The sequence below is a fragment of the Labrus mixtus genome, chromosome 13 (assembly GCF_963584025.1).
Source record: "Labrus mixtus chromosome 13, fLabMix1.1, whole genome shotgun sequence".
In the NCBI taxonomy this organism is placed as follows: domain Eukaryota; kingdom Metazoa; phylum Chordata; class Actinopteri; order Labriformes; family Labridae; genus Labrus; species Labrus mixtus.
The window spans coordinates 25,393,579-25,417,061 of record NC_083624.1 but is presented as its reverse complement, the minus strand read 5'-3'; the positions used below and the strand labels follow the sequence as shown (position 1 = coordinate 25,417,061).

Genomic DNA, 23,483 nt, shown 5'->3' with positions numbered 1-23,483 from the left:
TTTCGGATCCCTGTGCGAAGTCCATGACAAAAGAACAGTTTGTTTTATAGTACTGGCGCCCCTCCCGGACTCATTACTGAGCTAAAGACACCCCCTTTTGTGTGAGTGCGCTTTGTGTGCACATTTCCTGCCTTCCAGGTTGCAAAGGGGACTATATCAAAATCCCCCCCCCCCCCCAAAAAAAAAAAAACAAACAAAAGAAAGAAAATTAAAGTTACAACTTTTCACAGAAGACCAGAAGAGGCTGAATTAATACGTCGATAATGTGTACCCTGCTGTGTCAGAGCGAGGCTGTCTGTTAGGGAGTCATTGTTTTAAAAATATCTTTATTGTGGTGGATCATGTTTGGGTAGGAGGGATCGTTTTGCCCCACTGGGCCAGCCTCGTGGGCAGCAGATGAGCCAGAGAGACTTGTGTGTGTGCGTGTGTGCGTGTGTGTGTGTGTGCTCTGCTGAGCTGTGAGCAGAGGAGCCCAGCCAGACTTGCCTGCTCTAACTGTGTTCTGCACTCATTCCAGTCCCAACAGCTCGTTTCTTCTCTGTGCCACAGATGATGCCTTGGATTTAGTTTAACCCACATGAGTGATATGAATAACACGCTGGATGAAATACACACTCCTGGATGCCTCGGAGAGAAAGCAGAGATTTTTCAGAGTGGCAGGGGTAATGCAAGTGGCTTTCCTGGCCCAGCCCTCATCCCTCTGCAAGCTCCTTTACTACAACCAAATGCCCAGAAGATCGGGACTCCGCTCTGCACGGGGAACAGGTATGACTCATTTTATTTAAACCTAGTCTGCTTATAAGATTCAGTATGGATACATGTGAATGCAACACAAGTGACTGCAGTATTTCCTACTCTACACTTTACAACCTGAGCTGCCCTGCAGAAGAATAGTGCACTCTTTGTGTTTTGCAGAAGTAAGACAGAGGTCTTTTTTTTTTTTTTAAAGCTGAAGTGCAGACTTTGTACCTGTAAACACAATTGCACCCGGCTCAAGCGCAGCTGTCAATGAAGTGTAACGTATTATTTCAACAGTGCGGTTAAAGAGCTGGAATCAAATCAAGCACCTGTTAGTTTGCGGGAGATAATTAGTAACTCAGTAACTGCTGTGTTGACAGAGCAGTAAAGAAAGCGTCAGTCAGAGCACATTACTTTTTCAGAAACAGAGGCCCTCTCTTCTGCAAAATGTTCCGCTTTATCCCGATGATTATCCAGTGTGGTACTGCAGGTGACCTCTTCTAAGATTTTTCTTTTTCCCCTGAAAGATTGATATATACGTTTGTTTGGCAAATAAACCAATTCAATCATGCTACCAATTAAAGCAGTTAAATTAGGAGAAAGCTCACATGCACATTATCTGCCCTCTTATTGAAAGTCTGATGGTGAGCGGGGTGTGTCATCTGGTGGTAGAGAGCAGGAGAGGTACATGCAAAAAAGCCACCTTGTGTGTGATATATTTGTCAGTTTGTTTATTATCTGATCCGTTTATACCCCCCATTCCTCAACATAGAGGAACCAGCACTATGATACGACAGCTCTCTAAACTACAGGCTGTGAGGAAACAAGTCATCTATTGTTTGTATTGGTCTGCTAAAAAAAGAAACTCAATTTTCATACATTTTTACAAGACCTGTAAATTCTGTATTTACTTTATAAAGTGTCATTGAAGCTTCTGGTAACTAGCATGAAACTTTGAGTACTTGACATTCATGTGTGCATCATTTTACACACAATTCATTCAGACTGACAAACTAAGTACATTTTACATATTTTATTTTACATAGGATTTAAGATCCCAACAAGGCTAGCCACATTTAATGCAATGTCTTATTTTCTCTCTCTGGTTTTTGTTGACCTTCAGGAGCATTAAGGAGGGAGAGGAGTCATATCCTTCCCCTTTTCCTGAGTTTATCCCCTCAACCATCACCCCCCTTGTCTCTGAATGTTTATTACCACGGACCAAAAGTAGTGCAACTCAGGTGAGTGTTCCATTTGCAGTACTTGGGGGTGTTTGTGACACAAAGAGGCACATTATTTGTGAAATAAGGCCCTCTGTTCTAACCATTTCCATATGCTTCCTCAGGCAGCATAGTCATGCTAAATCTAATTGGCACGAGTGCCAGGAAAACAACCGCAGGTCATATTGGAGCTGAAATAAATTCATATTTAAATAATGTTTGGCTTGTGATCCGTCTGAAACTTAAGGGCATATGGATAGTAGAACCTGTTATATGAGTATGTAAATCAGCCACAGCGAGGAGGGAAAAAAAAATGCTGTCAGCACATTCAGACAATACACACACCAAATTTTATAAGTTGAACAATCCCAGGTTTGTACCTTCATCCAGTGACTGGTTAATAACATAAAACCAGACATGTGATGTCTGGTGCAACCTGTAGATATTGCATTTTTCTTTTTTACTTGGTTTACCCTGCAAACACTTAGCTTAGCGCTCACAGCCACTCATCTATAGTATGTTTGTTTTTGCACAGGGTGTGGGATTTTTCCTGCACTGAATGTGGGGGATAATACCTGCTGGTTCAATGAAAAGCAAGTGACTCTGTAAGTCAGTTTTATTTACCTGAAGATATATTTCTCATGCCACCGATAGATGCTTCAATTAGCCCAGCTCCTTGTAATTACTGTTGCTGTTGAAGTTGATCACAGTGATCAGTTAACCACTCCTAACTGTGTGATACTGTCTGAAACACATAAGTAGTCAAAAGGCTTCTTAATTCTAGTCAGAGTTATTCCATGCAGAGTCAGTTGCATTATTGACTGTTAAGGGAGGCGTGGGTTACTGAATGGTAAATTACCTTGAAATTCAAAAAATCTAAATCTTAAGTCTTAAATATTTGTTCTCCCTTAATAACCATAGATAAGATGTTTCTGTTAATGCCATACCACCAGAGTGTTGTACTGCTTGTGTTGCTGGCCCATGCAATCTAATAATCACATTATTTTGGCGTTAGATCAGGCTATGGCATCTCGGACTCTTTTATGAGTAACAGTCACAAGACATTTTTTCTTCAAAACACACTTAAAATTATTAATAATAATTATTTGAACCAGTTATCTGTAATTGATTTGCACATACAGAACTCACTTCCAAGTCCTTAAAAAGGAGCACACTCATTATGTTGGGCTAACAGTTAAGGGCCGGCTTCAACAGATCATTGGTTTCAAGAAGGATGTTGTCTATACATTTTCAAGTAAGACTAGATTGATCTGAAGATTTCATTTCCTGTGTTGATCCCTATTTTGTGTACTGAAATGGATGTCAGGTTTTGCAGTCTTTGTGGTGTGTGTGTGTGTGTGTGTGTGTGTGTGTGTGTGTGTGTGTGTGTGTGTGTGTGTGTGTGTGTGTGTAAAAGTGTATTTGTGTATACACAGGTACAGTAGCAGGGGGCAGCTCGAAGCAATGACTCATAGGAAACCTTGAAATTACAGAGCTCAGCAGTTCTCAGCTCTATTAGACTTCTCTGTGCTCTCATGTGGATTTCATGCTGGGAATGAAAAATACACAGAAACTTGTATTTCCTTTTTTTTTTCTCTAGAGCTTCTGATGTACTAAACATTTGTTAAAGAATGGTAAATAAATGCCAAATTTTCCTCTGCATGCATTGTGTTCAGGCTGCTTGATTATCTGAAACACGAGTGTCTCCACCTGATAAACAAAGTCTTCTCTGCTTACTCAGTTAAATGTTTTATATCAGAAAATGAGTGTGATTGCTAATCCCTCCTTAGCTCTCATCAGTCTATTGTGAAGACATGGCAGGATTTACATTTTTATTGAATAATTGTTGGAATAATCCCCGGGTGATGCAGTTAAGAGGCAAAATGACACCCAGCTGACCTCACTCTGCAACAATGCAACAATGTTTAGCAGTTAGCGGATCTTAAAGTGATCGGTATCTCTTTTGATGACGCCTGTGCCTTCTCCTCACTCCGTCTGTTCAGCAGCAGCACATGGAAGACAAAGGGACAATGTCAGACTGACCAGCTGTTTTTGTCTCACCCTCCTCATGTCACAGGGTTATGACCTCCTTTCAGTAGCACTCAAGAAACCAATGACATCATTGTTGTAACTCTGTAGCATGCATCCCCCTCACCCACCCCTCTGTCTTTTCAATAGAGGAAAATGATCCTCTGAGCTTACTATTGTGTCTTCTGGTTTGTAGTATTAGCATCAGTTATAATTATCTGAAAATAACATTTATTTTGAATAAGGCCGAGCTTAAATCATAACATTAGCTGGCTGGGAACATGGAGGTAGTATCTGTTGTAGTGGCCTCTCAAACATCTTGGTGTCTTGATAAATAAAAAGCGTGCTTAACTACAGTTAGATTTGAATGGCTTTGCTGCGTTGTGGTGAGGTTTTAAAGCTATTTTACTCATGAGAAACAGTTTTAATCTGAGCATCCTGTTAGCCCTGTGTTTGCAGTGTCATGGTACATTTCCAGAACAGAAAAACCAAGTCATGACTGACACATTATGTCAAGGGGAAACCTGTTTTTTTCTGCAAGCTCATCAGCCTCCAAAAGATACATTTCCAAGTGCATATAAAGTAGAGATGCTCCTATCCCCTTTTGTCCTGCCTTACCTGGTTTCTGATACCAAGACTTGAGAATTGGATGGAAACAGAGAAACCTTCTGTCACTAATTTGAAAAAAAAAAACTTACTTTAAAGCAACATTATGTAAATACACCTTAAAATAGTAATTCAAAGTCAGTCTAATGGTACAATAACTTTCAACAAAAGTGGAAACACATCCCTCCCCTGTCAACAGAGCTCCCTGTTCACCACCAGGCACTTTGTAAGTTTGGCAGTGTGACGCAGATCTCTCGTGAGAAGTGCATACAGCTTTATGGTACTAGCCAGTTAGCCCGTCTGGATTCTGTTTGATACAATGACTGAGGCTGTGAGATGAAAGAGGACAGTGACGGATGAAACAAAGAAGATAAGAGAGAGTGATCGAGCAACAATGAACTTGTATACAGTATATCCCTACAGACATTAGGCTGTATTGTATACAATACAGCCTAATGTCTGTAGGGATTTATACAAGTTCATTGTTGTCTCATGTTAAGCATCTTACCGGGTGTAGAAATCTTACCCAAGTTATGTCTTCAGTTTGTATACAAATAAATGAATTAATAATCAATCTTAGGCTAAAGTATGTCTCTACAACAGGCTGTAAAAGCTGTCAGTCATATTTGTGAAAAATCAGGTAATATTAATGTACTTTGTCAGTTGCCATGTTTTTGTGGTTTCTCACAACACCATCCTCTGCTCGTCAACTAATGCACGTTGTCTGTGAGGGGTAGACAGAACAGTGCAGTTACACTCAGGGACCTTCGGTGGGCGCCAAAGCGCACTGTACTGAAAACCTATATAATGTTGCTTTTCGTGCTGAAGCCTTTGCACATTTGTTGTGATGACCTGGTGATGACTTGGGTCAGTACGATGAAAGAAATCTAACCTGAAATCATGTTTATTTCCGTTTACAGAATGTTAACAACAGATTTGCTTATGGTCTTTTCTGTCATCTAATGTCGGCCAAGTTGTGTCAGGAGCTTCTACATGACATCACCTTAATGTATGTTTAAGTTATCTTAACTTAATGTAAATTAACATGAGACCTTCAAGTGTGTATGAAAACACTGATTGCTGCATATTTTACAAGCTTTGACTTACTTTACACTCTATGCTAACGCAGCACTTCTCTTTGTCACTCTAAAACAGCAAGAAGAAATAGGTTGATTTCCTTTGGGTGACTCACAAATCATGAATCTAGATCTCTGTGTTAATTGCCATACTGGCCAATACATGATACCACAACCCTGGAACAGAACATCTGTTATATAAATTTAGGGAGAGTTGCTGAACGATCAGTAGTTTAACTATGAAAGTAAGAACAGATTATTTTGCATGTCGAACAAATCCAAATGTCTCACATACTTCCTCAACTGTTTCAGACATATAACCATTACATTAGAGATAACTTTAACATCCTGCTGCAGCTTTGAGTTTAGGTAAACACTCACTGGCAAAACCCAAAAGTTTGCTCAGCCACAAAACCCTGTCACTGCAGACACAAGCAATGCAATTAGCATGAAATGGTAACTCTCTATATATTTGTACGATTGGGAAACCAGCCTTTCCAGCAGTTAGTCATTGTAAAGATAATTCTTTGTTGATATAGCTGATGAGAGCAGTGTAATCTGGCTTCAGATGTATCGTCATGGAAGAACTGGCAAATCTTCATGACACAATGGCAAAATGAACAGTTTTTTTTAAAGGAAGTCCAAGTAGCTGGCACGGCCTCTACTCTCCAGGAATATAGTGGGCAGTCATGCTTGGACTCGTACCAAATCCACAGGCACAGAGACAGTCTGCGTCCAGACGGTGTCGAGTGTTCAGTTCGGCCATATGACTCAGAGGAAATGCCTGCTCCTGCAGAGATGTTATTTCAGATGCAACATGTTCTTCCCTCTAAGTTTGAGTCCTTTTCCACTGCAGATGTAAAAGAGTCCTCAGGGTCACAAATAAGATATAGAACAGAAATGTATTCCCTCCATCCAACCTCTAAAACGTTTGTCATAAAGCTGCTTATTTACTAATAATCATGTGTAATTTGATTAATTACTTTTTCAAAATTAGGCCCTATGTTCTCACATTTCCTTTTTCATAAATTTGTATCAGATTTTATCCCCCTTTCTCCCAATTTGGTAGCCAATTACACCCAACCTATTATCCAGTAGCAATGGACTACAGATGGAATGTAGCTTTTTGCTAAATCTGGTGCGCCCAAACATTTAATGTAAGTGCACATTGTCCTTTTAAATAAATAAACCAAAATTAAAAAAATCTTGTGGGAGGATAGGGCTTAAATTGAAGGGAAATGTAGGAACACAAGACCTAATTTTGAAAAATTGAAATGTGGGAACATAGGGCTGACCCCCCATCCATCAGATGACCATCTAGATTTTTTTTTACAAATGTATGTTCAACAAACTTCTATGGTCAATATTAAGAGACATTTAGTTGACCAACGATAAAACAATTTTTAAAACAATTTTATTGTTTACTAGTGAGATCAGATGAAGATGGTAAATGTGTCACAATTGACCCCCCTGTTCTGTTCAATTATTAATGTCAGGGCTAACATTGCCATGACTATTTTTGACTTCGAGATAAAGAAGATTCATAAGATCCTCCTCAGAGGTGAAACTGTGACGTTCAGAGTGACAGCTGCAGATCAGGGTCATGTGTAAACCTTCAGACATGAAGCCGTGAGAGCAGTCTGATAGGTCAAACACACAATGTGTATTCATATCAAACTAAAGTAGGACAGACACACACACACACACACACACACACACACACACACACACACACACACACACACACAGATAAAAAGGTGTTTACATCCCCTTTCAGATCTTATCAGACGCAGACTGTGTTAAGTACTGTGTGAACACACTTAAAAAAATGCAGACCTATTCAGATTTGGGCAGTCAGGGAGAATGCATCCCTTACCTCACCTTATAAAATATCAGTTTGACTTACATTAGTATTAGTATTTCCATTAATCGTCACTTTAAACTGCTAATATTGACGACTGATTCTCAGCATCTGTTAAGACAACAGTGGGTTAAATATTAATGCTGCCAGCTTACATTCTGAACTGACAAAGAAGAAGGGACTTTGTTCAATCAGAATATCAAGAGCTGGGCATTTGTATTTATTTTTTATATGGACATTCATTTAAAAAAAAAAAAAAAAACTTTAATTTCTGGTAAATTTAGTTTCCGTTTCCGTACATGGTAAGATGGATAGCAGACAATCTGTGCCAGAGCGTACCGCCGCTTGTACTTAAAGCCTAGTTTCCACTAAGCGGTGCGTTTCAGTTCGGTTTGATACAGTAAGCGTGTGTTGACGTTTCCACTGTCAGAGGTTGGGAATGGTACTATCCATGTTTACCTATCGTTACCATTCTACTATTTTAGTACCCTTATGTTTGGTTACAAGACGTACTGATCCAGACCCAACCCTAAAGGGCCGAGCCAGACACACATTTGATTGGTCGAAGGAATTGTCACTTATTGTAATAAAGAACAAACACAAAACGGGCAATGTTTAAATGTGCCGTGGATTTCAAGAGAGGAATTTCTAGTAGTGAAATATATCAGGCCTGATCTGTGGTCCTTGCGACCCCCCCAACTTTACCAAATTGAACTGAACCAAACCGAAGTGCTTGGTGGAAACAGGGATTTAGAGAGCTTATTGAACATCTAGTCCAAACTTCCATTTCTGGCCTGGGCAATTTTATAATGAAATGCTGCTTAACCTACATAAAGGCACTTCCAGAGCGCCACTAGAGTGAGGTCATTATGTATTCAAAAAGTTTCTATTATTTGTAGATATTCAGAGAACATGTGTAGAGCCATCTTTGCTTCAGAGCTTGGATCTATTGACATTGCAAAAAGCTGATGTTTTTTTAATCTTTTCCAATACTTGTTAACATTTCAATAACTTCAGTTAATTATGATGGAATTAACTGATTAACTTCTATCAAAGTTTATATATTTGTTAACGGATAAACAAAGGTAAAATGTTGATAAACTGTGCGTACCTCTGAGTATATCCTAAAGAGTTATCCCCCTGCTATTGTTGAGTTGTTTACTCATTCTCTGAGAGGAGGCCCTTCCTAAATGCTACAGTATATACAGGGAACAAAAGCCTGTAGATAAAATTGTAACATGATTTGGCTTCATCCCTGCTCTACCAGATACACTGTTGGACTATATTTCTGAGTGTTTTTTTGAGATTGACTTTCTGCACACCCCTTTGCCTAGAGGTGGATACACACACCTGCATACACTGCATACACCGCTGCACCCATGACAGAGCCTGCAAGAGGTCTTGATTGAATCAACGCTGGTCAAGGACAAAGTGTCTGGAGCTGACTTTGTTATGAGAGTTGTGGAGACTCTGTTATCACTCTTGCTCCATTAATTCCAATTCATTTTAGCTGTGTGATAACTAGCAGCGTCTGATTGTCTGTGTTCTCACAAGTCAGTGGGCTGTGTTTCCAGATAAACGTGGAGCCTGTCGAGGGAGGTTCTTCCTTTTCTTGTCTTTTCTCATGAGTTGAAAGAGAGGACAAAGATTGACACCAAATATCTTGATTCAGAGCAGAGAAATTGATCATAACCAGATTTTATTTATAATTCTAAGAATATCAGAGACACAGGTCTAATAGACCCCTGTACCTTTTGAAAGTCGGTATAACTAACTGTATATGCAGTACAGTAGTACCATAGCAATGCTGGAAGAGTTTGCATGTGTGTGGTCTTCATCGCTTGGTTCCTGCTTCTACTATTTCTGTAAATGCATTCATAGCTTTATTGAAATGGCATCTACCCGCCAAAGCAACCGATACCTTCTGCCCAAGACTTTGTTCATACATGTTTTTTACTGTAATATCTGGAAAGTACTCCACTGTAGTTTCATACAGTTCAAACTAATAGTTACATGCATTGGAATATGTAAAAGTGAAGGAAAACTCTAAAGTATATTTGAGCAAAAATATACCTCTTCAATGTTGCTTTATTTGTCATTAAGTGAATTTTCAAACACTTGAATGGTAAAGACTCAGACTTGAAAATGGGTGTGTCCTATACAGAGATGACACACCTACATGCACAAGGCCCCTTTGTCTATTCTTACAGTAAAACAGATGTGGGTTGTGAATCGTGGCTGTGGGTGTAAGAACTATTTTGGACTTCCAATTCTCTCTCCGTCTCTCTTAAAGGGCGTACATCGCATGACTAAATTATGATACGATGATTATCTGAATATTGACACAAACTCACATCAAATTCAGAACATGGGTTAGACTGAAATGAAATATATGAAAAAAAATCACATACATTATATATTATTTTCTTTACATTTATTGTATTGCACAAAAAAAAACCATAATAGATCAATGGAAAAACAGACAGTACATAATGATTAGTTAATTAACAAAATATACATTTTGAAAGAAATGTGCTGGAGGAGCCAAATAAACCCAGAGGGGCTTGTCGAGTGGCCCTCCTGAAGAGAAACATGTAACACAGAGACATATTATTAAAGTAGAATATACTAATTAGCACAAAGAAGGCAAGCCTAAGTCTAAAGTGTGTGTTAATGATTGGCCCTCGCTTTGTCATTATCTAACCAATGACTGTTCACCTCATCTATATGAAAAAAGTGTTTCTATCTATTCTTTTGAATTAAAAAAGAAAACAAATGGAGTAGAGTGGGTTTCAAAAGGAAACAGCAAATATGACCGAAATGTCAAAAAATAAATTTGCAATAGTAAGCTTTCCAAACCGTTATCACACATCAAATATCAGGTTTACAACAGTCATTTTAGATTAGCGCATTATGTGTCTCCAACTAAAAATAGCCATGTAGTGTCTAGCTACAAAGAAAGCAACACAATCTTCTGGTAAGTGGTTATCTTGCTGCTGTGGGGTTTTTACAGCTTCTCTGAACACAGTTGATACTTTGAGTCCACGTATTTTAGATTTCTCTGGCCTTGTATTTTGTATTCTGTCCACCGTGAGAAAATCTTTTTTTTCCTGACAGTTTTGTTTGGGACTTCTGTTCTAAAGAAAGAGAAAAGTAAAAAAAAACAAAAAAACACATCTTCATTCCCAAGGACGAAGGAGGAGTCTGTGTGTGTGTGTGTGTGTGGGGGGGGACATGACAAGATTCTCCCACTATCACTGTGAAGGATGTCACTGGAACACACTTTCTATAGCTCCTGAAAGTTACATTATTAAATACTCATCTGTGTATCATTCATCATGATTATACGTAAGGGCGTTCTTCATCTTTCACTGTAGTTTCTATGTTTGGATATTCTTCATGTAGTTTATCGTGCACATAAAGCTAAAGCATGAATTTCCGTGCCAGAAGAGTCACCTTGCCTGCTATCACTCCACTCTGTCTGCAGAAGCGGGTAGGAAACTTTCATGGATCTCCTCTGTATTATCTCTAATCATCTGAATGTTTTATGCTTTAATTGTTGTTAACTTTATATAAGTGAAGATTTTCTATCTGGTCTGTTGCTGATGGTTCAGATATTTTTTTAGAGCCACTTTGGGGTCACTTTGTCTCAAACTAGGCCTATGTTGGTTTTTTGTGGTTTACAGTATTATACCTATACTAAAGCTATAGTTAGTTGTTTGAACTGGTATTATGAAGCGTTCTTGTTTGAATGAATGTTTGGTACAGATGTGATGTGGTGTTGTGAGGGAATCTCATGTAACGGTGTTAGATTTAAACAGAAAAAAGCACACTCGCTGTTTCTTTAAATAAGGAACTCATATGCTGGACAAAGAATCAGAGCTTTATCTTGATAGAAGTGTTGTACTCAAGACCACACTAATAGAGACCAAGACATACCCGAGACCAGAGTGCACCGAGACAGAGTCAAGACCAAGACCAAGGCAGGGTAAGACTGAGAAAAGACCAAGACCATATCGAAATCGATTACAAATCATCATCCTGTGTGCACTGGGTGTGTCACTCACTTAGACCGTAACTAGGGAATAAAAATCAAATGATGAATGAATTGAACTTATTTGTTCTTTTATAAAGTGACTTTTTCCTTCTAATCACAGTAATGACGTACAAAAATATCCTTTCAGTGGTGGTCTTTACAAGTCTTGATTTAAAATCCAGAGTCTTCCCAGTCTGAGACCGAGACAAGCCCAGTATGGATTTAGAGTACTACAACACTGCTTAGTAGCAATAATATACTGTAACATTATTTCTTAAACGCCGGGCGCCTTCCCCCTTTTAAACGGCTGGCATTGACAGGTAACTTTGACATAGGATAGTTGACCTGTAAATCAGACAAAAGTTCAAGTTTATTTTCTGTCACACCTAATATACATTATATAAGCTTAGTTTTACTTTGTTAGCCTGCAAATAGCTTTTCATTGTCACTAACAGTAGAGGTGGGATAGAAAAAATACAGTATAATATAGCCATATTTTGTGTGGGGATATTATATATCGTCTCATGGTGGCTAAGTATCGATATTTTTAATATGATACTCTAGATAAGCTTTTTAAATGTTTAACTGCTGAAGGGGTTTCACAATTCATTTTGAACAAGTTGCATTGTTAAGAATTCTTGTTAAAGTTTGATTAGACTGAAATACAAATAAAAAGACTGAAGTGAGATGAACAGACTGAGAATTGTATCTTATTTGACAAAACAGTTCTTGATTTAGTGTAGTGTAGTGGACATAATATGCAGTTAAAAAGCTTAATCGCAATATATTGTATCGCAATTCTCAGCATATTGCAAAACGTTAAAAATCGCATTAGAATCGTATCGTGTCTCGAGTATCGCGATAATATCGTATCGTGGGGACTCTGGTGATTTCCACCCCTAACTAACGGGGTAGCTCATTTATTTAAATGTTGGATGTCATAATCTCTTTGGTGCACGCTGAATGGTCTGTAAAGAACGTGGTAGTGAGCCTATTTCTTTGTATTTTCATTTCTCCAGTTGTGTTTCAGCTCTCAGAGGACCAGTGGAGTTAGAACTGTTGCCAACCCATAATGCAGTAGATTCTGCGTAGATGTCAACTGTTAAGGCATAGATTGCATCAGGAGAAAGTCCGACAAGATGCTGTGACTTTCTCTTTTTAGTGTTGTTACAGTGAGGAGTTGAGAGGAGGTTTTCTCTGGTCGCAGAGATAGTGATAGCTGCAGCTGTAGGAGTGCAGTTCAAGGTTAAACCAGAGCGGTCTGATTGGCAAAATGGCTCACACTGTCCTGTCCTTGAGATAAGAAGGTCTAATAGAGAGGTTTATGTCCTACAGCACTGTATGTGGTGATTAATGCTTGATGTCTGGACTTTCTCCTCTTCCCTCTGAGTCTTTTTGAAAGGCCTTTGTAACACAGTCAATTAGATCTTCTCCTTTCTATCCCCCTCACCACTGAGAAGCAACTCTACAAATCCACAGTCTATTGACAATAGAGGATGTTGAATCTGGATCGCTTTAACAAACTCTAGCTAGAGAGCCTGACAGTTGGATTGTTGATATCAACTTATCATAGCAGTATCAGGATATACAAGTATATATGTCATATATATGATCATTATACTGTCCATTATTTCATGTTAGGAGGTTGTGCTTTTGATTGTTGATGTGCAGTTGGAAGTATAAAATGTTTTTTTAATTTTGGCACGATAGCAAAAAAAAAAACTTTGCTAAAACTTCAAAGGTTTTAAGTCTCTTTTAAGCTCTGTTGCCCTTTAAGTGAGTAACAGTTGCTTAACAGAGAAGTAACTCTCCAGGTAAAAAAATAAATATTTATTTTTTATGATGAAACGGGAGTTAAACTTGATGGGCATGACGTGGGGAGACATGAAGGCTTTCAGGTGAAAGCGTGTGTTCCAGTGAATCAGGGTTACTGTCTGATGAATGCAGCTCTCTGTTCACTGATCGGGACATCAGCTGTTTACGCAGTATGCTACCTCAGACATTCATTAGAAACTCTTAACCAGTGATTAACAGTATCTGCAACTCAAAGTTTTCAATCATCGGGTCTGAAAGATAATGAATAAAATTGACATCCATTTGTTTGGTCTGTTGTTTGTATATGTTTGTACTCTTTGCATGATCATATTTGCCATTAAAGTTTGTGGGGTGTTTCTTGGGTTAGGGGAAAATGTAATCAGCTGTATTTTAAGTTTGAATATGAAGTTTATCTGATGTCCTGGAGGATTTGTTGCTATTATTCACACAACTAATTGACAATCATGATGCTGAAATTCTATACAGTATGATTTAAATATGTCATACTCAATATTTACACTTATTATGGTGAATATTCAAACAACTTTCCATTTCATGACTGACCTATTTGATTGAATTAATTATTCTGAATTTAAAGTATAAATATGTACACATCTGAATGATTCAACAACATGGATTAGTTTTATTTGGAACATCATTTGACACATTTCTGCATGACTCAGACCTCAGCTAGGTTCATAATACAATCTATAACAGGATTAGTTTGTACTTTTTTGACACCATACACTCGGTGATAATTGTGCATATGTAACAAATAGTTATACTGGTAAAGTAACCATAGAGACTGTCGTTAAAGTCTCAGAAAACTGCTCTGCTAAGGTCCATCTTTTTCATAGCAGAAATGTGGTGAAGAAGTTATTCCCCCTAAAAACTCTTCAGTTCAAAGCTATAGTCACAAGGATCAGTGAGCCATGAAGCTGTCATTCATGAAGCACGTTTAGAACAGCTGGTATGGGCATTAATGTAATTGAACCTTTACTTTAGGTTCTTCTGGGTTGACATATTTTTGTTTTTTAATAAACTTAAATGTGTCTTAAGACATTTGTATGATCTTTTGGTTCCATTGTTGGTGTATGTGTTCCTAGACTACAATCAGATATTGGTGAGACACCAGCTTGCAAACACTTGCAAGTACATCATTCATGCTAATGCAGCAAAAAGGTTTCCTCATTCTCTATCAAACCCTCCCCTGTTCCTGCTGAAATATGATGCCTATATGATTTGATTTGGCCAGCCCTCGAGAAGACACAGCAATTTCCCTTTCAAGGTCTTGCTAGTTGCAGTTATCAACACTGGTGCAGAAGATACAGTACCTTTTATTAATCAAAGGTTGGTCGATGGTAATTATGATTTTGCACTGCTGTGTCGACTTTTTGTCTCAGAAAGATTAAATATAATTAAGTTGCCGTGCAATGATGCAATTATAGCCATATTAAAACACTGCCAGCTGGAATCATGTGTTTAAAGTAGGCCCTCATCTTTGTTAGACATCCACAAACAAAGATATTTGTCTTGTAAGGCTCCAGACGGGCAGATTAAACACTAAACGGTTTACACTGAGGGGTGATGTCATAGCTGGAGACTCCTATTTGCTGTAGGCTCCTTGAGGGCTCAGTCCTCGGCCCTGCTGAGCGCTGACCACAAAAGGAGTCAGGCTGCCTGGCTTTAGAATACAAATAGAAGTCATGGAGAGGAAAGAGACACCTGCCTGTATAAACTTTGGACTGAGGTTACTCAACTAGCATTACATTTAAGCAGCACCTTTGTAATTGCTCTGTGGGCTCCTGCAGGGCATTATACTCATGGGTGTGTGAGTGTGAGGCAAGAAGAGAGAGTTGGAGCCTTGTAACTCTCTCTCTCTCTTAACTCTCTCTCTCTCTCTCTCTCTCTCTTAACTCTCTCTCTCTCTCTCTCTCTAGACTCTTGCAGTGTTCAAAAGTGAACAGAAATGTTACAGTTTTTGCCTTGGTCTAACAGATGTTTACATGTTTGTTCGGACATGTTAAATTGCAGCCACATTGCATATCTGCTACGGGTTGATCTCTGACTTCTCGCCACTTAGTGCAGAAGAAAGCAGCAGGAGATTTGGTATCATACCTAACGATACAGATTTGTGGAGCCACGACAGCGCTGTGCAAAGAGGCAGTGCCTCTGTTCAGCTCGGCTGCAGTGCTGAGCACAGAGAGAGAGAGAGAGAGAGACAGAGAGAGAGAGAGAGAGAGAGAGAGAGAGGCTCACTGCTGCCAGGCTGACTCTCGCTGTGCTGTCTGATGCTTCTTTTTACGTTTTCTTACAAAAGCTCTCTCTTGCAATGCTGTGCGCTCGGCCATGCATAGGCTACAGAGCTTGCTCAAACTCAGAGCTCTGTTTGGATCTGAACAGGGGGGTGAGTTTTACTTCCAGATTTATTAAGTGTTGTATTGCAAGATTTCAGTTCATCACAATCTTAACTCTTGATCTCTTCTTTTTAAGCTTTCAGAAACTCAAATGTTCTTATTTTACTTCCCTGCAGAAGATACAGGCTGTCTGACTGGTGTATGTGGTTCAGACTGAATTATTTTTGTCAGATACTTTGCCTCAAGTCAAAAGCACCACGCTGCTTGTACTCCTTGAACAGTTTTACACCCTGCATTGAGTTTAAACTGGTCATTGATTGAGTGTTTTCTTCTTGCAGGTAATCAAAGTTTATAATGAAGATAACACCAGCAGAGCGGTGGAGGTTCCCAGTGACATCACCGCACGGGACGTATGCCAGCTGTTTGTTTTAAAGAACCACTGCATCGACGACCACAGCTGGACTCTCTTTGAACACCTCTCCCACCTGGGAATAGGTAAGAATTTTAAATTTTAAATATGTCTGGATCAATATCCTATTTTTATTTCTTTACCATCTTATGAACTCTTTCAACAACAACATAATGTTAAAACTTAATGTTTGGCTATATGAAATACTATTCACTCAATGACATGATGTCACGGAAACTAAAAGTCTTTCTCGCCCCCATAAGGAAATGTGAGATTCATAACAAGAGAAAAATAAAATGTGGAGGCAGTATGTGTTGAGTGTAAATTTGAAAGCAAATAATATTTTGACATCTTTATAGTATGTACTGTGTCATTCATGTGATGGTTGGGCTGTTAGTCCTGTGGGTGAGGTTTGCTTGGTTTGAAAGGAGGCATGGCAGTAGGTGGTGTGATGATGATGTCAATATTGATAAAGATAAAGATAAAGATAAAGATAAAGATAAACTTTATTGATCCCCCATGGGGGATATTTTTGTATTACAGCAGCTCAAGAAAACAGGAAAAAGGGATTAATAAAGGGATAATAAAATTATTAAAAATAAAAATCAAACATATGTACATCAGTTAAATAACGGCAGAAACAAATACAGTAATAGAATAAGATATGTTCACATTGTACTCAATGATAGATTAAGAGAAGGAGTGCATGAAAGTTTTCTGGACTGCATTTTCACAGACTTACACACATCACATAATTCACTAAATACATTCATTGCAATTCATCCATCTGTTCTGATACAGTTGCTCATGTTTATTTAAACGAGACATACATTGTATTGATATCCAATATTCATGAATCTAGGTATTACTGTAGTTACTAGTGTTGTAGTCAAGACCACACTAACAGAGACCAGGACATACCCGAGACCAGAGGGGTCCGAGACCGAGACAAGACCAAGACATTTAGGGATCGAGACCGAGTCAAGACCAAGACTCAAGAGATCAATGAAATTCATCATTTTGTGTGCAGCAGGCATGTCCCTCACTTAGACAGTAACACAGTGAAGGTTGGGCCGTAACCGGGGATTTAAAATCATATTATGAATGAATTGAAGTTATTGGTTCTTTTAGAAAGGGGCGTGTTCCTTTTAATCACAGTAATGATGAGGAAAAATAGCAGGTCAGTTAATTTATAATTCATCCTTTATTAATCCTGCGAGGGGAAATTCAGTTTTACACTGTGTTTAATGAACATGCTACACAAACATAGGCCGAAATACACACACATGCATAAACAGGATCCTATGGACATGCACTAATGGAGAGGTCTCAGAGTGAGGGGGCTGCCCACAGCGAGCGCTCCAGAGCAGTTTTTTGGGGTTAGGTGCCTTGCTCAAGGGCACATCGGCAGTGCTCAGGAAGTGGATTGGCACCTCTCCAGCTACCAGACCAATTTCTGGACTTGGTCTGTGCTGGGACTTAAAACCGGCGACCCCTTCGATTCCCAGAGTACCTACAGACTGATCTACTGCCGCCCCGTGGTCTTGATTTAAAATCCAGAGTCCGCCCAGTCTGAGACCGAGACAAGGCCGAGTAAAAATGCTTTCGATTCCGAGAAGAGACCAAGATCTTAAAAAAGTGGTCTGAAGGCCCATTTTGAGACCAAGATCAATTTAGAGTACTGCAACACTATTGGTTACTTGTTTTATACTTTTACAACTCATGAAATAAAGTCCATTTTTGGATAAATATAAGTCCCCTCAGTAAATATAAGTGGATATATTATTATTATTATAACAATGAATCATTTGAGAATGTTTTGTTTCCTTGCTCCAGGCTCTTTTTTCTTTCATTCAGAATTAAAATAGCACATGGAGATAAATGGTGTTTACAGCACTGAAGCTATGTTGCTTTTTTTTGCACCACCCTCAGGATTTAGACATAAAGACCATATTTGATCAGTTATTATTTAGTGAAATCAATTCTAAAGAATTATATCAGAATGATTTATCAGCTGTATAAATCACAGCTTGTTACTTCAGTGTTCAACACTTGGCATAGTTGTCAGAACAGAAAATGTATCCATTAATACCAAAATCAATGTGAGGCTTAGGGAAATATTAATGTTGATATTTTACTGCTTAACTAGGTTACACATTGATGTGAAGTTAATAATCAAACCCTGTGCCTCGCAGTAAAGCAGCATGTTATACTCTTGGCAGGAAATTATTTGCCTAAATGACTGTATAGTGATTTTAAGGACATTCAAAGGTATGGTGTTAAATGACTTAACCTGGTCAAAATATATCACACAATGGGATGTGAAAAACGTTCTCCTTATTGTTTTACCAGAGAGAACCATTGAAGACCATGAGTCTGTTATGGAGGTGCTTTCAGGCTGGGGAGTGGACGCCGATTGCCGGCTGTACTTCAGGAAGAACTTTGCTAAATATGAATTCTTCAGGAAACCTCTGGTGAGCTTGTGTTTAAATCAGGCCACACATCTGGTGATGAGTCATGTTGCACCAATAAAACTTGTAGTTCAAATAAAATGTTGGTTTCTGAGTTTTAAAAACTGTAACTAATGTTGATTCATATTGGCAGGACTTCTTCCCAGATCACATGGTCTCCATATCCAGTGAAGCCAACGGCATGGTGGATCACTCTCAGCTCATACAGGTATCAAGTTCTCTACTGTACATGATCAGTGCTCTCACTTTGCAGGCTCTCAACTATAATCAAAAAATTAACAATCCAGTGCGCACACCCAACGTTGGACAAATATTTCTCTGCCCAACACAGACCTTTCTCAACTCCAGCACATGTCCAGAGATACATGGACACCTCCATGCCAAAGAGCAAAGCAGGAAGTCATGGAAGAAGTTTTATTTTGTCCTGCGGCGGTCAGGGCTTTATTTCTCTAACAAGGGAACTTCCAAGGTCAGTAAAACAAAATGACTTTTCTACAGAATAAAAAAACAACAATTGGAAACACATTGTTACATGGGCTATTAGTTTGTGCATGCATCCCTATTGTGCCTCACAGTGGTTCATCTACTTTTCCTCTCCCTCTGTTTGTACACCATGGGGTCGTTAGTTCATCCTCTGTATATATATCTCCCTCCTGCAGTGAGCGGGCAGTGGAGCAGGTTGAGCTTGATTTTTTTCCTTAGGTCAGCTGGCATATCAGCCAGGCAGAAACACAACTCTCAACGCTGCTGACAAGTGAAGCTTATACCTCGAGCACCAGCCATGCCAACACAACCACCTCTCAACCGCCTTCAGTTCCTACAACAGTAGACCTTTTGTTGTAGACTGCAGGAAAGCTTTGGTATGGTGCCCACTTTTTACTCTTGCAGGTTCACCATTCATCTGTGGTCTCAGTCAGACACACAGCGAGTCACTCAGCACCGACGCTAATGGCTGTGGCATTACTTTAAACAAGGAAGCGGGAACGTTCAATTTCTTAACAGCAGAACAATGGAAGACTTTGTGCCGTGTGTTTTTTCTTGGAAATTTATCTTTTGGCAGGGTCTTTGGCTGATAATACTGTCTTAACACATTACCTATCAAAATATCTTCTTATATCTCCATCATCTGAACACAAAGTGTGGGGGTAGAATGATCTGACACTATGATTTTACCTTCGCTTTGGTGTCACAATTATTGTGGACAGACTGACAGATTTCAAGTTTAGCTAAAACTGGAGAATGTATTGCTGAATGTCCACTGTATAGATACCTGAGTCCTTAATGAGTCTGAGCCCTCTGCCCAATGATTAGTCTTTATGCCAAGTTTGATTTCACTTTCCACGGTTCAGTTTTAGCTGCTGGTTTGTTTTTAAATAAAACACTGACTAGTCTTTTCTAGAAACAAACTTATTTCTTGTTTACTTAAATCCTAAAACAAAATGCAGAAGCAGTACTATGGTGCTAAATGTATTACAATGCTTGTGGAAAAGTAGTTATGTAAAGAGGATGCAAGTGTGCAGAACAGAATGTTCAATGGAGCTCCACGTACATAACTGTGGTCCCTTTAAGCAGCAGTCAAAGGGACACGCGTTCTCTACACTGGCAAATGCTCATCACGTTAACTTTTTTTTTTACAATTTCTTTGGGGGCTTTTTATGCTTTTATTTGAGAGACAGGAAAGTGAACAGAGAAGTAAATCAGAGAGAGAGAGAGTGTGGTAAAGGACCTGATTTGTCGGAGTATATAACACCCAGGGACTACAGCCACTGTACATTGGGCACACGACCTAACTGCTTGGCTAACCGGTACTCTATCAAGATGACTTTTGAGACAGTTGAGACATGGATAGACAGGGGTTGACTAAACTCCTCATTTCTTTGGTGTACTTTGAAAGTTTGTCATGACCATTAAGTGGCTGGTTTGATTTGATCACTGCCACAGCTGTGTGAACAACAATGACTTACGATGCTGCTCTCTGCTCTTCCTACACAAACCTTTGTTCATCTACTGTAACATTAAAACGTTCAAAGTGTACAGTTAATGGCAAAGTAGTTTTCATTTGTTTCATTAAATTAGGGATCACACTAAACAGCCAATCAAAGGACTTTGTCAAATTCAAAGTGACTTAAAGGAAGAGGAGGCTTCTGTCTGTCCTTTCCTGCCTCCCAGTATGAAGCTGTGAACTCATGTAGCTAACTTGAATGTGCCTGTTTTTTATATATGAAGAAACAAAGTTTGCATAAGGAGTGAGTATTGTTTGTTGTAGCTTGTAAACACAACATTCAAACTGGACCCCTCTACCTGGGCTCGTCGCCCCCTGAAGTGCGTACTCACTGCAGGATGCTGCAGCGTGTATGTTTACTGCTTGTACCCACACTACAAGATACCACATGTTAGCACAAGCTAACCGCCGGTGTTTGGCACCTGCCTTTCGAACAAAAAGCAATCCAGCGTGTCCGTGGGTGAAAGCCAGCCTGAGGTTCACTCTTGTTTTTGAATGAGCTTTATCTGTTTGGCGATTTGCCTCACTATGATTATATTTAAAAAAAAAAAAAATTTGTTGGGGCGGCAGTAGCTCAGTCTGTAGGGACTTGGGTTGGGAACCGGAGGGTCACCGGCTCAAGTCCCGGTGCGGACCAAGTATTGAAGTTGGTCTGGTAGCTGGAGAGGTGCCAGATCACCTCCTGAGCACTGCTGAGGTGCCCTTGAGCAAGGCACCAAACCCCCTCCCCACCACCAGCTCAGGAGCGCCCGCTGTGGGCAGCTCTGTCACACTGACATCTCTCCCTTAGTGCATGTCCATAGGATCCTGTTTGTGTGCATGTGTGTGTTGCATGACTACAGAGTGTAAAAACTGAAATTTCCCCTTGCGGGGATCAATAAAAGTAAATCTTTTTCTCCTTTGCCGCATCCGTCACATTTAATCGCGTCAAATCGCCTTGTATCCTCTCCAAAACTCACCGGCGAGACAACCAAAACAAACCTGAACATGAAACTACAGACAGAGGACAGGGTCTCTGCAGACACAGTCACCACCACACATAGGAAAAAGCTACTGACTCTATCTTTAAATACTGGCATGCTCACAAAGACATTTCATACACACAACAGATTTACAGTGTTGTAGGGAGCCAAAACTTAGATTTGATGTTTCATGAACGTTCATATTTGTACTTTTCTTTTGTTTTCTCATGACCTCTCTGTGTTGTACAGGAACCCAGGCATCTCCAGTTCATCGCTGACTTCAGTGACAGTGATGTCTTCACAATGCTGTCAGCCAAAAAGCTTCATGGAGCACCTACAGATTATGGCTTCTGTGTCAAGGTACCCTCACTTTCTATCAATGCCAAAATTGAACAAAAGCAGCAGCAGAGGAGTATTGATTCCCAGCGTGTTGATCCGCTTTTGTCTCCCTGTGACTTCTTTTCACAGCCCACAAAGTGTAGCTCAGCCCGGGACTTGAAGTTGCTTTGTGCGGATGATGAACAGACCAGGACCTGCTGGATCACCGCCATGCGCTTGTTAAAGGTTGGCTCGCTGATCACTAACTGCGGGGTGATGTCTAAGAGGAGGAATGCTGAGTCAGTGCTTGAATCAGATTTAGCTTTGGTGGGAGGTCAAGGGAAACTATTGAGTGTTGCTGGATTAGCACTCCCACTCTTTATAGAAGCAGCATGTGTTCATTGTCTGGATATCTGCTGGATACAGTTTAGAGCATTAGTCACTCTCCTACAGGGCTATTAATAATTTACAGTAAAGCACAACAGCTTGTGGTCTATTTGTACTTGCCCTTCTTCATCTATATATGACACACAGACAACTGAGGATCATGAGAAATGAACACAAGGAATTAAAAAATGTGATATTTTTTCTTTTGTTTCAGTATGGGATGCAACTGTACCAAAACTTCATTCAGCCACATCAGAAACAAAAAGCTTCACCAATGGTAAGCCGAGGGTTTGACTTTTATCTTAATACATATTTATTAGAGTTTGTAAAGCTCCTTTGAAGAGTTTTTAGCCAAAAATGAAACAGACTGAAATCAATACTTAGTCCTCTGTATGACATTAAAGAACAAACGAGTCCATCAGAGAGAAGATTTATTATTTATATAGAGTTATTTTTTAAGAGTGTTGCCCCTTACGTAGGGTAGGGGTCAGACAAGCCCATTTGCACTGCCAAGCTGATTTCTTTTTACAATATCTCTACACCAAAGATTTTATTATGATTTGCACATTGGGCATTTGAAATAAGATTGTTCCTTTGGTCAGGTAGCAATACTTGCATATTTACAGGACAACCAAAAGATAAATTATCTTCAATTCCCTTCTGGTCCACAGGGGGTCACTAAAGGTGACATAACCCAAAAGTTCCTCACAGGGATCTCTAAATAGTGAAATCCTCATTTAATAAATAAAACCTTCTAAAACACATCAGAGTTCTATTGAAACAAGGCACAAACTAACTGTAATCTCAAACACAATGGCTCAACACTTGAAGCTTCTGTAAGTGTCACATACAATCTCTGCCCTCATTCAGCTAGTTTCCAGCATTAGTAGGTTGCCAAAAAAAACCTTGAAATTGTGATAAAGCAACTTTCTATAAACATATACAAATTACTGATAATGTTGGCAACCTAGATTAGGAACATGGTAGAGTATTAAGCAGTTACTGTGGAGGAATCTAAAAGACAAGTGAATATTATTAGATTCGTCAGATGGCTTGAAATACAACTCTGTATTACTGCCCAAGTGCTTGTTGGATGTGTGGTAAAGTTTGCTAACTAGCGTCCCATCACACCTCAATAAGGCAGTAATATGTCAATGTTGTATTTCTAGAGCAATCCAGTGCCCCTATCGTGACCAA

General features: G+C 39.4%; 1 protein-coding gene across 4 annotated transcripts in view; it reads left to right on the top strand.

Moving 5' to 3' along the window:
- The window catches only part of grb14 (growth factor receptor-bound protein 14), a 30,323-nt gene that overhangs the window by 3,059 nt on the left and 3,781 nt on the right, over positions 1-23,483 (top strand). For 2 of the 4 annotated variants that reach the window (XR_009675608.1, XM_061054386.1), the window contains exons 2-10: positions 550-765; positions 1,862-1,979; positions 16,076-16,232; positions 18,499-18,620; positions 18,751-18,825; positions 18,949-19,086; positions 21,831-21,941; positions 22,050-22,145; positions 22,501-22,563. Coding sequence is in view for 1 of the 4 variants with exons in the window: in XM_061054386.1 (XP_060910369.1) it covers positions 578-765; positions 1,862-1,979; positions 16,076-16,232; positions 18,499-18,620; positions 18,751-18,825; positions 18,949-19,086; positions 21,831-21,941; positions 22,050-22,145; positions 22,501-22,563 (1,068 nt within the window). In the remaining 3 variants the exon portion in view is untranslated. Of the gene's footprint in view, positions 1-421; positions 766-1,861; positions 1,980-15,631; positions 15,788-16,075; positions 16,233-18,498; positions 18,621-18,750; positions 18,826-18,948; positions 19,087-21,830; positions 21,942-22,049; positions 22,146-22,500; positions 22,564-23,483 lie in introns of those variants that run through there. The other 2 variants (XR_009675609.1, XR_009675610.1) reach the window with 2 other exon arrangements.